We start from the raw sequence: 13869 nt of genomic DNA, 5'->3' as shown, positions 1-13869 counted from the left end.
CCGATACACGCGACAAAGAACCCCTTCTTGAAGAGCCGATATATTCTTTCCCCTCGATAGCAACTTCCGAGTGCTACTGCAAGCATGAACGCTCCCGACAGGTATGCGCCGCTCTTTCCTTTCGTTCGCTCCTTCCCTGGTTGTTGAACTCTACTCTGGATCGCTTGTCGGACGCGACTTTCAAGGCTGCTTTCCTTCACTTTTCCGTGCCTGCCTTTCGCGGATCTATAAAATGGCTCTCTCACAAACACCACTCCTCTCTGTCGCAACTGCGATCGCGACCTCCCAGTCGATCGCGACTCTTGGTTGCTATAAACACACTCAAACCACATCGTCACTTTCCACTGCACTTCACTTCCACGTCAAGATGGCTCCAGACAACTACCACTTCAAGGGCACCCCCTGCACCACCCTCTCAGTCCACAGAGCATCCCACGACAACGTCGCTAACGATGTCCCCACAAGATTCGAGCTCTTCCTCCTCGGCGACGGCGAGAAGAAAGTAACCTGGGCCCCCGAAACCCGTAAGTTGCTGACTCACTTCTTTCCCTTCTTTAATCTCCCTCTCTAATCGTTTCTCGATCACCCAGGTGTCCCCGACGCAGCAGTCTTCACCTTCAACAAGGAAGACCACACCCTCGCCAACCTCCTCCGCGCCAAACTCGCAAAGTCGCCCAACATTCTCTTCTCCGCCTACAAAGTCCCTCACCCTCTGTTCGCTACCTTTGAATTGCGCGTCCAGACCGATGGATCCCTCACACCCAAAGATGCCATCATCAGAGCCTGTGGAGACTTGATTCAAGAGCTGCAGAGATTGGATCAGGAGTTCACCAAGGAATGGGAACTCAAGAAGATCGCTGGTCAAGGCCGTGATGGACTTTGAGGATCACCAAACGACAAAAAGAGGGAATTGAGGAAATGAAGCGCTGAAAAAGCATGATAATAATGGAGTTTCGGGCGTTTCTTTTGCTGTAACAAAACCAAGGACAATGGAAGGGGAAAGCACATTACAATGCATGGCACGGAAGAGGAGCCATTCGAGCCGACTAAGGTATTATCTAAGCCTTTGCTCACATTACAGAAAGATACCCACGACACAAATGACAAGAAGACTTGCAACGACAGTCGTGAATCTTTACCACTGTTCATGTTGACTGAGAAACTCCTTACGCAGTAAACAACGGCCGAAGCAAATCACTGATGATTAATAGAAGCGAGAGCTCGTGACAGAAACACGATGGCTAGGTGAGTGATGTTCTGTCAAGTCTTTGTATCTATTCTTTCTGCTCCTATGTTGGAAAATGTAGTAGAAAGAGAAAAGCCACATGCAGCAAGAAACAAACGCTTTGTGGAGTAGAGCAGTAGCTACTCCCTCCTTTCATTCAAGAACAATAAACCTTGTTCTGGTTGAGTCATTCGCAGCATGCTCCTTCCATGGACTGCTATCTTCGCCAACAGACGCGAGAGAGATGAGGTATGTTGAAATCATCCCTACTCCGAGTCCGAAGTCCAGAAAGGTGTCCAGCTGGTCTGAGTCCAGTCAGAGTCATTTCCACTGTCCTCGATGTCGTCTGGCTTTGGACCAACAGGTGGCTTTGCCTCCTTGCGAGCCTCCTCAAGAACCTTTGCCTTCTTTCTGGCTCTCTTGGCTGCCTTCTTTGCCCTCTTTGCGTCTGCCTTTGCCTCAGCCATGGCGCCGTCCACAGCCTGCTCTGACTCTTCCTGGTCTGAAGTGTCCTCAAGCTTGACGCCGCCAGTTTCGTCGATGTCGTTAACAGTCGGGTTGGTGCCCTTGCCATGCTTGGTACCTTTCTTCTTGGCGATGACCTCAAACGCACTGAGTTGACTGTTGGAGCCGTTCGACAGTAGTTCTTTCTTGGCTCCCAAAGAGCCATTGCCATTCCAGGTGTAGATGGGTTCAGGAAGATCACGCGTGATAGGGCGACGTTGCTGGTGTCTGGTTGCCTGTTCAGCAGTGATTCCGCTGCATCAATGTCAATACAACTGTGCAAGCAGATCTTCAAAACACTTACTCCATGGCACGCAGCTCATCGAGGACTCTGGCAGCCATACGCTTAATTTCTTTTTTGCGTAGACCAGTGTCGAGGGCAACGATCCACTGTTTGACTAGATCCGCATCGAGGTCCTCAGCGCCTGGAAGGTTGGGCTCGTGATTTAGGTGGGCGGCGATGGTTTTGGGGGCGATGCTGTCATTGGAGTTGGCGGGATAAGGAGAATTCATATTGGAGATCTTCTGGTATTGTTAAGATTGCTGTTAACTAAGAGCAAGTGGTATCACTTACTTGATGAGCGGTTGAAGGAGTACGAAGATGAGAGCGTGAACGACGTTGGAAGCGTGTGGAGAAGATGTTCATGGTTGATGGAAAGCTGCTGTGCGTTGGGTGAAGAAGAAAAGTGTGAAAGTAACTCGTGGTTTCCAGATCTATGTGGGTTGCCTGAATTAGAAAGCGGGATGAGTTGAAAGCAATCAAGGCTACTGAGGCAGGTGTCGGTTGTTCGACATGCCGTTTGCTCCTTCCTGGCTGTCTCGAATGGAAGAACTGAAGTGTTAACGAGAAGGTGGTCATCAAAGACATCTATGCGTGTCACAGTCCCATGCTCAAACGGACGACGCCTTCCGCAAATCGTCGAGACAATCTCGGACAGACATTGTGACGAGAACTCTCCCAAATAACAACAAAGACGAGATGAGTTGCTCATGACATATTCCAAGTATCAAAGCAAAACAGTGAAAGGAAGCAGCATCATGTCTATATAGTGTAGAAAAGTTGATCTCCACACATCCCTTCTACAAGTCCACACGGTAGTCTGGCTGGAGGGGGATCCCCGATCCTCTGTACAGGACGTAATTTACCGCCAATTGCAATGATCGTATACGCCGGGAGTAGCAGCGTCGGCAACCGCTATTTTTGCTTCAAGGTTCGATCCTCGGAGATGACCATTGTTCTTTTTGCACAATTGAATAGAAGGTTCTTGATTCTATGTTCCAGAGGCCATGATAGTCCTCTCCTCTTTATCGTCCTATGCCCTTCCATCAGACTTCTTTCCTCCAACAGGTCGAATCATGACCATAAACTGATGCGGCGGGTCATCCTTCGCAGTCGGTGCGTACTTGACAACATCGAAGTCCATGTTCTCCCTATCCTCGTACCCATACTTTGCATACAGCGGTCTTCCCACCTTTGTAGCTTCCAGGTATGATTGAATACCACAACGATCCGCAATCTCCATCCCTTGGTCCAATAGCAAAGATCCAACACCCCTACGCTGGTACGCAGGATCGATAGCCAAAATCCTGAGATACAGGTATGGCTCCAGACCGAGATATTTCTTCTTGCTGGCAGTCATTGCGGCGTCCATTGCATCCAGTAGAGCACCATTAGCAGAGGGAGAATGAGTGTTTGGTCCTTTCTCAGCAGCCTCCTTGTCATACTGCTCTTGCGTGCGAGCAACCGGCTGAAGAACCCAGATGGCTATTCCCACCACCTTTTTGGCATTCTTCTTTTCCTCTTCACTCAACGCAACCTCTGCCTTGTGTTCCCAAGCCTCTGGAAACACAAGGTCAGAAGCATCGGCAGGAGTATCGGTATCGAAAGCTACGAAACAGCGTTGACCTGGTTGGTCGTCCGAAGTGCTCATTTTGGTCTTCAGGCCTTCGAGATTCTCGGTGAAACTATGGATGAGATCTGCTTCGGTCTGGCCATTGGGAAAGATGTGAGGGCGTAGGCCGGCAGAGAAGGCGCCGCGGAAGATACGTTCGCGAGCGGGCAGATCTGACGGCCGTACCTCACGGATTTGAATTGGCATTTTGGCGGATCGTGTATGGGCAAGTCGTTCTCTTGGTGTTTCGTATCGTTGTTTGTCGAGGAGTGTATGTCAAGTTTTCTAGGATGCAAGACTCAGAGTATGTTCTCTCTGATATTTTTGTGTGTTTGTGCAACGACCCAAGTTCTCGAGATTCAACGTAACGTCAGGGTCGGTCTCAGTTTCGCGGATTCAAAGAATTACCAGGTGTTGGAAGATTGGAGATCAGTCCTTATAGACTAGCACGACCGAAGCGTAGTATCTATCTCGATACCAGTGTCCAAGAGAATGTCACGGTGACAGCAGCTGCAAGAGTCAGAAAAGGCAGACATGTTGTTGCCTTGATAACAGTGAGAGACGTGGGGGATGAGGTTGCCCGCTCCTTCGCGCTTACACTTGCCGCTTACGGCTGTCGGTCACTATCTAGCACAAAAATGCCACCTTCCCAATGCGTGCACCGCTATGCAGAATGTCACCGCAGACCTGCACAGCTCTTCTGACAGTCTACAGGTCAGTACCAGGGAAAGTCAGAGACGCAACGAGAATTGATAATGATTTCATGTGGAAATGATGTTTATTCATCGCTGTTCGAATTTTGCCTGTATAGTACAAAGAACTGTTTATGAGGCCAAAGGTCTTCATGCCAAAAGATAGGACAGGAAGACCATCGACCATGATTTCAAGGATAATAAAAGATCCCTAAGAGAAAGAAAAGGTTGGTACAATGTGAAGATTCCACCAAAGAAACCATCTCAGAAACGAAAATACCAAAACTCCTCGCCAATAGAATCAAATGTTCGTCAAGAACAACAACAACGCCGCATCTTCTCAACAAGATGACGGACGATCTCCCTCAACTCATGTGATCATGTTTCGACCTCAGAAAGAGGTGGGATGCAAACCCCTCAGGAAACATCATGAGTGAGAATCGAACGTAAAAAGGAGCCGGTCCGGTATAATTTATGATAACAATGGTGAAATGAAGTATGCAGAAAGGACGATGTTAATGAAGAATGATCTGCGGAGTGACCGCGCTATCAATAATGCGCGCGAGCATCCCTTATGCAGAGATGTCGTTTGGGGCGTCCAATATATCCTGGTCTGGGCTTGACTGATGTTGGTGTCTTAGGCGGTTGTTGGTCGCGGAGATAATCAGGTTGGAAATAGTTGTTACGCAGCTCTCGTGACGACCAGACGGTGCGACATCCATCAGGATGAACCTGATCACGTAGCCAAGGAGGTATCCAGACTGTTCTTCTTCCACTCGAATCTACCTAAGATTCTTGGGAAAGGATGACAAAGTGCTGTTCCCAGATCCATCCAAGTGAGTTTGTTGGGTCGTCTTGGTTCTTTGCAAGCCACAGCTCGCCCTTTTGCGCTACGACGTCAAACACTTCACCTTCAACGTAGGTCAAGTACGGATAGCCTGCTTCACGTCTGGCTCGGTCGATATTGAACTCGAAAAGACTAGCGGCCACAAACATCACGGGCGTGTCGATTGGTGCATGCTGTGGTGACATTGGGCCGGGACTGACAGGGATGTCAGACATAGGCATGGCCGAGTTGAACATTCCAGAAAAGCGAGGTTCTTGTTGCTGCTGTTGAGAGCTCACCGCGGAGCCAGGGCGTACACTAGGACTGCGCTTCGTAGTGTCCAAGCTCATACGCGAGGACATGCTCTTTAGATCTGCAGGACGTTGTGCGGTCGATGGTCTGTTGGCAGAGAATGAAGCCTTGGGTACGATGCTGGGCATACGCGATGGAGGAAGACTGTTGTTCTGGCTTGCACCCACACTAGGAGCGCGACCACGAGTAGAGAGAGATGAACTAGATCGCATTCTACCGTAATCGCCGGGCTGGCCCGAATCAGGCAGTACCGGAGATGCCGTTGCTGAATTGAAAGACTTGTTGAAGTCAGTGGGAGTAAAAAGCGGCTGATTCTCGCTGCCGATGGACATGGTCCTATGACCGCTGGGCAAGATCGAGGGACGTCGTGTAGAAGCTTGAGAGGAAACGGTTTCGTCGCCAACCAGAGTGGTCTGAGGTGACAGGAAGTTGAACGTGTCGGCAAGCAATGCACCGTTACAAACACCAAGAGACAACACTTGCGAGTGAACAAACTCGTACTCTTCGGCAAAGGCTGGCTCGATCTCGGTATAACGAGCGTATGCAAAGTCAACAACCGGTGCGAGCTTCTCCTTCCAGAGCCACCACCATTGAGATTGGAGGTAGACGTGGGTGTTCAGACAAGCTCTGACCAATTCCGACTGCAGCGTGTAGAGTCGAGGAAGATCGAGTTTGAGTTGCTCGTTGAGCGCCTCGTAGACTTCTGCGGCATCGGCGGTTTTGGCATCGGGTTTCTGACCCTTTTGCTGCATCGCCTGAAGTCGGGCGTAATCTGCGACACGCTTCTTGCGCTTTGCTATCAAGTGTTGAGGACCAGCGTAGAGCTTGAGACATTCAAGCATTGGATTGACGACGTGTGCTTGGATGCGGGCTTTGTGGTCCGGAAGAGCGACGGTACAGAGCTCGTTGATGGCGAGGATGAATTTTCGGAACTTACTCTCAATCTCGGGACAGTTGTTTGGCTCACACTCTATGTATTTCTGCAGTGCATCGGCAAATCTCATGAAGTGGGCGACAGGCTTCTCGAGCTCTTCCAGGGTGTGCTGTATGTCTCGCATGCAGATTTGCAGCTTCAGATAGTGCCCATTAAGCGCTTGAACTGCCTGGTCGAATTCTGGATCCTTGTAGGCTTCCTCTGCTCCAACACGATCCTTGACGGTGTCTTTCTTTGCGAGGAAGACAGCAAGAGCACTGCGGGCGTTGGACTTGGCACGCTTTCTGTGTACCTCTTGCACAAACTCCGAACGCTTCTTGGACTCGTTGATTCTCTTGCAAACTGCAAGAATGCCTTCGAGCGAATGGTTCAGCGCCTTACGGTCGGGATGATTCTCGGGCGTGTGTCTGACCAAGTCTCCAAGTAAAAGACCATACTTAAGGATGCGTTGTGTGGGCTTCACCAACAATGAGTCCAGGTTCCAGGCACCTGTGATGTCGCTTGCCATGTTTTGACACTCGGTAAGCCAGGATTGTACGATGGGATCCGTTTGTATTCTCTTCAGACAGTTGTTGGCATTCTCATGGTTCTTCAGATAGACCTCGTAGACGTGCTCCATGCGAGCCATATGCTTGGCAAAGACGGCACCAATCTGGGTAAATCGGTCTTTGTCATCGTCTATGATGACACTGGATGAATTGCCGTCGCCGTTCGAGGTCGAGAAGCTGCCCCTCTTAGGTTGCCAGCGCGAAGACTTGGGCGGAACATAGATAGGCGCTGCAGCCTTGCGCAACGCATCATAGAATTCGAGTGAGAACTTCTCAACTTGATCGACGTTGCCAAAGAGAGTTTTTCTGTCTTCTAAAGATATAATGTCGCCGACGGTCGCCTTGTATATGTCCTCGATGATTTTCATGTCTTGATGATGCGAGTATTCAGTGTCTATGATCTCTTGGACAATGTGCCTGCGCTTGGTGAGGCGCTCAGTCTCGGGGTTGGGAGTAGGCGGCATTGTTGAAGGTGGTGGGCCATAGTCGACAGATGGTCGCACGGAGGAAGATTGGAATGAAGACATCGACTGTGAAGGAGGTAACGGGACCATCTCAGGCTTCATTGACTCCATCGATGGGCGTGCGGGCGTTGAGAAATTTCTGTGGCGTTCATCTTGTATCTTTGATCGCGTTGATACCGGACTTGTTGGGTGACTGGTGAATGTGGGCCCTGGAGAAGCGTCTGTGAGGATGACCTCGAACGGCAACTCTTGTCTGCTGGCAAACGGAGGTGGGGGAGGCGAGTGTTCCGGCAACGGTGGCTGTGGTCTTGTAGTGTCCGCGGAGGAGTTCGACATGGTGAGTCCAAGCCCAGTGCCCATAGAAATTTCCGGAAGCCGAAGTCTGTCAGAAGATCTGCTGCTACGAGACGAAGGCAATGCCTGACTCAGTGAACTCATCGACAGCTGCCCAGTGCTGGATCGGGGCGAGTAACCATAGTCCTTTGGTGGAGGTGGGGGACGGTAATCGTCGTTGTCGTCGTCGTCGTCGGTTGCACCAGGTGCAGTATCTGGCAAGACTGGTGTCACAGTGCCCGAGTATTCAGAGGCAGAAGTGCCTAGATCATACCGAGATGCAGGAGTGTTGACCATGATACTAGAAGGCGAGAAAGACTGCAGGTAAGAATTGTCGTTGAGGGCATCCTGAGAGGCTCTGGGCAAGCTTGCAGCAGATCGTCTATATGTGGTGCTGTAGACAATCGCAGTGCCGCAAGTCTCCTCCTCCGGTGTCTCCATGTTGATGCGATCAGAAGGATTGTATGACGTTGGGGAAAGGTAGCCACTTGTCGATTTCCTCGGTTGGGGTGAACCGGCTTGTTCTCGCAGGATGCTGTCAAGAAGGAACCCCACGGAGTCTGCATCGTTGGCTTCAGCCTTGGACAGGCTGGGAGAAAGTGGAACGACGTGTTGCTGGAAGTCGTGGAGCATCTGAGGCGACACAGAGCCAACCTCCTGATACTGGCTAGTGATACGGTTCACAGCCTCACGCGCTTGGCCATCCTCATTCCAGTCTGGCAGGATGGCTAACGCCGAAGCTCGACCTGCACGCTTTGACTGGCGTGGCGTTTTGTCTTCATCCGGTACGAGGTTTGCTGAGGTTGAAGCCCTGACGAAGTCGGATTTTCTGGGCGTCTCAGGCTCCGCTTCTTCCAGGTGTGCAACATGTGGTAATTGTCCAAGCCAAGGAGAAGTAAGTCCGACCTGAGCGACATCGCTGGCAAAGCTGTCCTCGTCCGAGTCAATACGGTGAGACACAGGAGCTTGCTGACTGGGTGGTGATGGAGAGGATTCTGACTGCCCAGAAGCCTGGTAGGGTGCAGGAGAAGACGGCAAATCAGAAGACCAATCCTCGGCCTTCCGTGCCGGTGCAGCATCGTCTCGAGGCGCAATCTGAACCGAAGCACGATCTCCGTCTTCCGAAGGTGTGAACGAAGAGCCCTCTTCAAAGTCAGTATGAGAAGCACTCGATAAGCTTCTCTCCCGCATCTTCATAACATGGCTGAGGAGCGTGCCGGGTGCCATTTCTTCAGCTGAAGACTCGTCGCAACTGTCTGCCACTGCCTCGTCCTCCTCTTCATAGATAGCGTGATCAGCGCCATGACTCGGCGGGCTGGAACCCAATCCAGGATGCGCAGGACCTTCAGGGGTACTGACAAGCTTGGTAGAGAGTGGTGAATCCTCGTAATCGATAAAGGATCCAGGTATATTGCGGGGGGTGATTGGTGACAGTGGACCGGAGGCCTCCAAAAGATCCGTGTCGGTGTTGTCGACTTCGGTTTGTTCCGTGTCGGTGTACTCTGCATCTGTGTGTTCGAACGAAGAGTCCATGTCGTGGCCATTGCCGCTCTGGTCTTCTCGATCATCGCTGGCCGCGTCATTGACATTGCTTCCACGTCTCGAATCGCTACCACTCAGACTGCTCCTTCCGAGAGCCTCAGCTGACTTGTCGCTAAATGCACGTTGAATCTTCTCCTTTCGCGCAGCAAGGTTGATGTTGTCCAGCTCTGGGATCTTCTTCTTTCGGAATCTTCCAGGGTCATTGTTCTGCGAAGCAAGTGAGGATTCAAATCGTTGGCCAGATCGGGCACGTGAAGCAGCTGTAGTAGCGGACGAAATGGGAGGCCTAGGTCGTGAACTTCTTAGCGGAGGAGACTTTGAAGGAGGGGGTGCAGTTATGAAGGCTTGGAGACTGTTGCCCACAAGACTAAATTGCTGATGCAAAGGAGGATCGTACCGTGTGTTGCCGAGTGTGGGCAGGCTTAGGGGGCTCGAGCCAAAAGAAGGAGCACGTTGAGACGACGTGTGGCGGGAACGAGGCGAGGTAGGAGCAGGGAAGTGATTGATCGACTGGCCCATCTGCGAGATGTGGCGTGAGGTTGTTGGAGAGATAGGCTCCACGCTGACAGCACGTCTGGAGCTGCTGACAGGGATTCGCGAGGGGCTGACCAACGAAGTCGAGGCATTGCGAGGAAGCGAGTTGTACGGGATGGACTGGATCGACAGAGCAGAACCAGCTTCAGGACCGACAAAGTCACTGCGCACTCGCCTGTGACCGGTACTGGGGCGTGAGCGACCTGAGTGCAGAGGAGCGGGTAGGTGGTATTCGACACTGGAGTGCGATCGCTTGTGGATGTTGGACGAAGGTGCCGAGGAGGAGCTCAAACTACCATCAGACCCTCGACGGGGTGCCAGAGAGAAGAAGCTGTCATGAGCCGGGTCATGAGGAGCATGTTTGCGGGAAAGGAGTTGGTCAGAAGAAAGTGAAGCGGGTGGGCGGATCTTGCTGCGGCGGGTGGGGCTCTTCAGCGGTGAAATGGTGTCTTGGGCGGTGGAAGCGCGGGCTTGGGGAGAGGAAGCAGTGCGGTTGCGAGTGGGCGAGCGCAGCGGGCGCTGGAGACGGGAGCGTGGAGCGATCTGTGGTGGTTGTGGGACTTTTTGGTCTTTGGTCGACTGCTGGTTGAAACGATTGACGAGATCCTTAATAGATCGTTGGGATGTGGCAGTGGATAGAGATCGCGGCGTTTCGAGCAGAGGTGCAGTCGTCGCGGCTGCGACGGGGTTGGAGGCCGCACGTGCGGTGTCGGACGAGGGCGGATCCATGGTGTCGTGCTTCTCAGTGGTTGACCGGGGCGAATACGGGGGCAGTTGCTATAGCGGCGCCGGGTGCATTGCTTTCTGCTCAGCGGATGCTCATGGCAGGATTGCAGCACAAGCAGCGTGTGCAGACGTGTGCGAGGTCGTAGTCGGCGGGTGTTGTGAGGCTTGTTTGCTCTGGCGTTGGTAAAGCCTTTGTAGCTGGTCGGCGATGATGTAGTCTACCAGGCCGCGTTGCTCGCGTTTGCTTTGATAGGGAGGTCGGCAAAATGCAGGTTTGCCTTTGGATATTCGTGTTGCCCGTCGTGCTTGGTGGTCGGCGACGAAAAATATGAGTAGGTGTCAAGGGGCGTACAATGTCAGTCGTGATTGTCGCAGTGTGGACGTCTTGCAAGAGGAAAGAACGGGCTTCTCTTGCCAACGCACCTGCCTCGACCGTCACCACAAACGGCCAGAGGAAGCCACATACAACCGAGTACCTTACCCGCACGCCTGTTCATCTATCTCACAATCTATTTCATTTCCTTTCTTCACCCGTGTCGGCCCTCAGGACGTCTCGCTTCCTTGCACCTGCATCCGCCTTACACCTGCATCCCCGTCCTTCTTTTCTACCACGCAGTTTTCTGCACTTCAAGCAGTTCGGCATTCACCCCGTCTGTTGCAACGTCGGTGTTTCACTTGGGTCTCTGACCTGTTCGCCGTCCTCGTCTCGAGTAGCCCTCTGTGGCTTGTGCGACTCGCAACCACCTCTGACCTTATTTCTTGTTTCTGATATGTTCCATGCAGCACGATTGTTTCCTTTGTGCCTCAGTGGCTTCAGCCAACTCTCGATTGCCTGAAGCTGAACACTTTCATCGACTTTCGTGACTTGAAGTTAAAGTGTTTAACGTTTCTATAGTCTCTGCGGAAAGCCACTAGCTGATTCGGTGCTCGATTAGCCTCCTGCTTGCAGGGACCCTCGCCTCGGACCGCCGTCGGGGATTTTATCCCCAGTTCTGTCCTGTAACACTTCACATTCAACATCCCAGAGATGCTTGAACGTACAGAAAAAACGATAGATACTATGTCGAGTTGATTGTGCGATTTTAAGGTGTTGCAATGATTCTGTCTAATAGCCATCTGCCCTGCAGAGTATAAAAGTCTCTCGACCTTGCTTTGAGGCCCCCTGCAGCTATCATTTCTTTCCTGCGCCGCCGGCCTCTCCAGCCTCCATCATCTTCAACTCGTTCTCGATCTTCCTGTGCGCAAAAGTGAAGCGTGGGTACAAGAACGGACGAAGATCGTAGCGGTTGTCATCGGGTGCATATTGCTCTGCGTAGTATGCTGGTGTGATGGTTGTCATCTTGTGTCTGTTCACGGCGTAGTAGTACATGAAGTCGCGGACCTTCTTGTACACTTCTCGCGGAGTGTGCTGGTCTTGCCAGTCGACGCAGAGCTTCTCCCACATCGAGTAGACTCCGAATTTACGGACCTTTCTGAGGTAGCCATAAACAGACAGCTCCTTATATGTCATGCCCATGTCAACTTCGTCGGACTGTACGTAGTCGCTCGTAATGGGCTCCAGCTCGGCAGTGGGGGTGGCATCGATAAACTCTTGCAAAATGGGCAGCTCGAATGCATGTTCCGCCCATGCTATGAAGCGAATCAAGTCTGTCTTACTAATGCCACCTATGGGGTTAATGTCTGCACTGCTGCAGTCGTATTTGGTGAGGTAACCGCGAAGTGCTTCATCGACATTGGCCGATCCAAGAACCAACAAGCCGCCTGCACGCCCCTGAGTGGTAGGCAGGAGCTGACCGAATGCGTATGATAGAATCATCCTCGTGCGGCTCTGGAAGTTTTGAAGCGCAAGATTCTCTGCCTGACTTCCTCCGTGGACTTTGAACTTGGGCTCGAAGTTGAGAGTGGTGGACACGAGATGTTTGACAGCGTTGAAAACTTCATCAATGTTGCAGTCAATGTGGTGGGCGCCGATTGCTTCGGCGAGTTCCTGGGCACGGCTGCGAGTCTCCTTGCTGGACTGCTCCTTCATACCCATGAAGGCAGAAGAGAACACTTTGCCGCAAAAGTCCTGAGCGGACAGTTTGGACACGTCAACCTCGCTACCAGAACAAAGGCGTGTTGCGTCCTTGATAACCTGTTCATCACCTTCCTTGATGGCTGCGATGACCAACCTGCACATAGAGAACACGATCGTTGCAGTCGCGCAAGAATCGATACCACCACTGAGAGGGACGAAGTAACCTGCAGCTCCAGATCTTCGCAGATAGTCCCAGAGCCAACAAGCAGGACCGAGGGCGATTTCTTCTTCAGGCTTGTGGTAACGGGGCTCGATCGTCTTTGCAATGCGGAGGTTGAGGTTAGACTGGCTCTTTTGCGTCATGGCGAAGTCGATCTTGACCCGCTCGAAATCGTGCGCCTTCATTGCTTGCATTCCTCTGCTGCGAGATTGGCGTGCGGACCAGATATCATCAAGATCGATGGTAGATGTGATGACTTCAACATCGCGGAGAGAGAACTGACTGCCCTGGGCGACCATCTGGCCGTTGATTGCGATGAGAGAACAACCATCGTAGTACAAGCGATCGCCATCGCAACCCCTCTGATTCGAGTACATATAAACGCCACCAGACTTGGAAGCATTCGTGATCAGGTTGATGCGTGTGTCAAGCTTACGCAGTTCATGATGAGAACCACTAGAGTTGAGAATGATCTCGGCGCCATTAAGAGAATACTGTATGTGGGGCGAGTCAGGCGTCCAAAGCTCCTCGCAAAGTTCGGAAGCGAAAGTAGCATCCAAGGTCTGGAAGATGATGTCTCCGATGGGTACTTCAGTCTGTCCAGTGAGTTCTTGCATCTCGAGTGGTAGCGTGTATGTATCGACACGATATCTGGTCCATGGAGTGAAGTAACGCATCTCGCGATAGTTGCCGTCATTGCAGAGGTCAATTTTGGGTCTAATGGCGAGAATCTTGCCATTCAAAACAAGCACTCTGGCGTTGTGCGGAACATCGTTATGGCGGACAGGTAGGCCCAGATCGATGATAATGTCCTGGGTTTCCGGGGAGCTGATGATCTCGGCCACAACCTCCCAGGAGTGAGAGAATGTATCTAGCTCTTGGAAATGGTCGAGCAAGCCATATCCGGGAATGCAGAGTTCCGGAGTGAGTATCAGCTTAGATCCGGCTGCTTTGGCCTGACGGATAGCTTCCAGGATGCGGTCGCGATTGCCATCGAAGTCAAGCGCCCACTGATTGAGCTGACAAGTTGATATAGTAGCCAAGCGGCCCATGATGACTGACTTTGTGTTTTGTGTGGCAGTGAACGTTGTTTGCGAGGT

At 51.8% G+C, this 13869-nt stretch overlaps 5 protein-coding genes across 5 annotated transcripts; 1 reads left to right on the top strand and 4 right to left on the bottom strand.

Annotated features, from left to right (window-relative positions):
- Positions 1-367: 367 nt before the first annotated feature.
- Positions 368-883, top strand: M436DRAFT_61431 (RBP11-like subunits of RNA polymerase; the record flags this gene model as incomplete). Its single annotated transcript, XM_013574867.1, has 2 exons — positions 368-524; positions 591-883. 2 exons carry the CDS (start codon positions 368-370, stop codon positions 881-883), a joined length of 450 nt encoding a protein of 149 aa, XP_013430321.1.
- A 608-nt stretch (positions 884-1491) lies between these two features.
- On the bottom strand, positions 1492-2375 carry M436DRAFT_61430 (uncharacterized protein; the record flags this gene model as incomplete). The annotated part of the gene is made up of 3 exons (XM_013574866.1): positions 1492-1984; positions 2034-2254; positions 2304-2375. The coding sequence occupies 3 exons, from the start codon at positions 2373-2375 to the stop codon at positions 1492-1494; spliced, it is 786 nt and encodes a 261-aa protein (XP_013430320.1).
- Positions 2376-3042: 667 nt separating this feature from the next.
- M436DRAFT_79410 (acyl-CoA N-acyltransferase) lies at positions 3043-3828 on the bottom strand (the record flags this gene model as incomplete). The annotated part of the gene is made up of 1 exon (XM_013575052.1): positions 3043-3828. The coding sequence occupies one exon, from the start codon at positions 3826-3828 to the stop codon at positions 3043-3045; it is 786 nt and encodes a 261-aa protein (XP_013430506.1).
- Positions 3829-5099: 1271 nt separating this feature from the next.
- M436DRAFT_40315 (uncharacterized protein) lies at positions 5100-6293 on the bottom strand (the record flags this gene model as incomplete). Its single annotated transcript, XM_013574704.1, has 1 exon — positions 5100-6293. The coding sequence occupies one exon, from the start codon at positions 6291-6293 to the stop codon at positions 5100-5102; it is 1194 nt and encodes a 397-aa protein (XP_013430158.1).
- A 5410-nt stretch (positions 6294-11703) lies between these two features.
- Positions 11704-13821, bottom strand: M436DRAFT_70533 (glutamine-dependent NAD(+) synthetase; the record flags this gene model as incomplete). Its single annotated transcript, XM_013574959.1, has 1 exon — positions 11704-13821. One exon carries the CDS (start codon positions 13819-13821, stop codon positions 11704-11706), a length of 2118 nt encoding a protein of 705 aa, XP_013430413.1.
- Positions 13822-13869: the final 48 nt, after the last annotated feature.

Source organism: Aureobasidium namibiae (genome assembly GCF_000721765.1).
Source record: "Aureobasidium namibiae CBS 147.97 unplaced genomic scaffold scaffold_3, whole genome shotgun sequence".
Lineage (NCBI taxonomy): Eukaryota > Fungi > Ascomycota > Dothideomycetes > Dothideales > Saccotheciaceae > Aureobasidium > Aureobasidium namibiae.
Note: the sequence above shows the minus strand (reverse complement) of the source record. Positions and strands in the feature narration are given on the sequence as shown.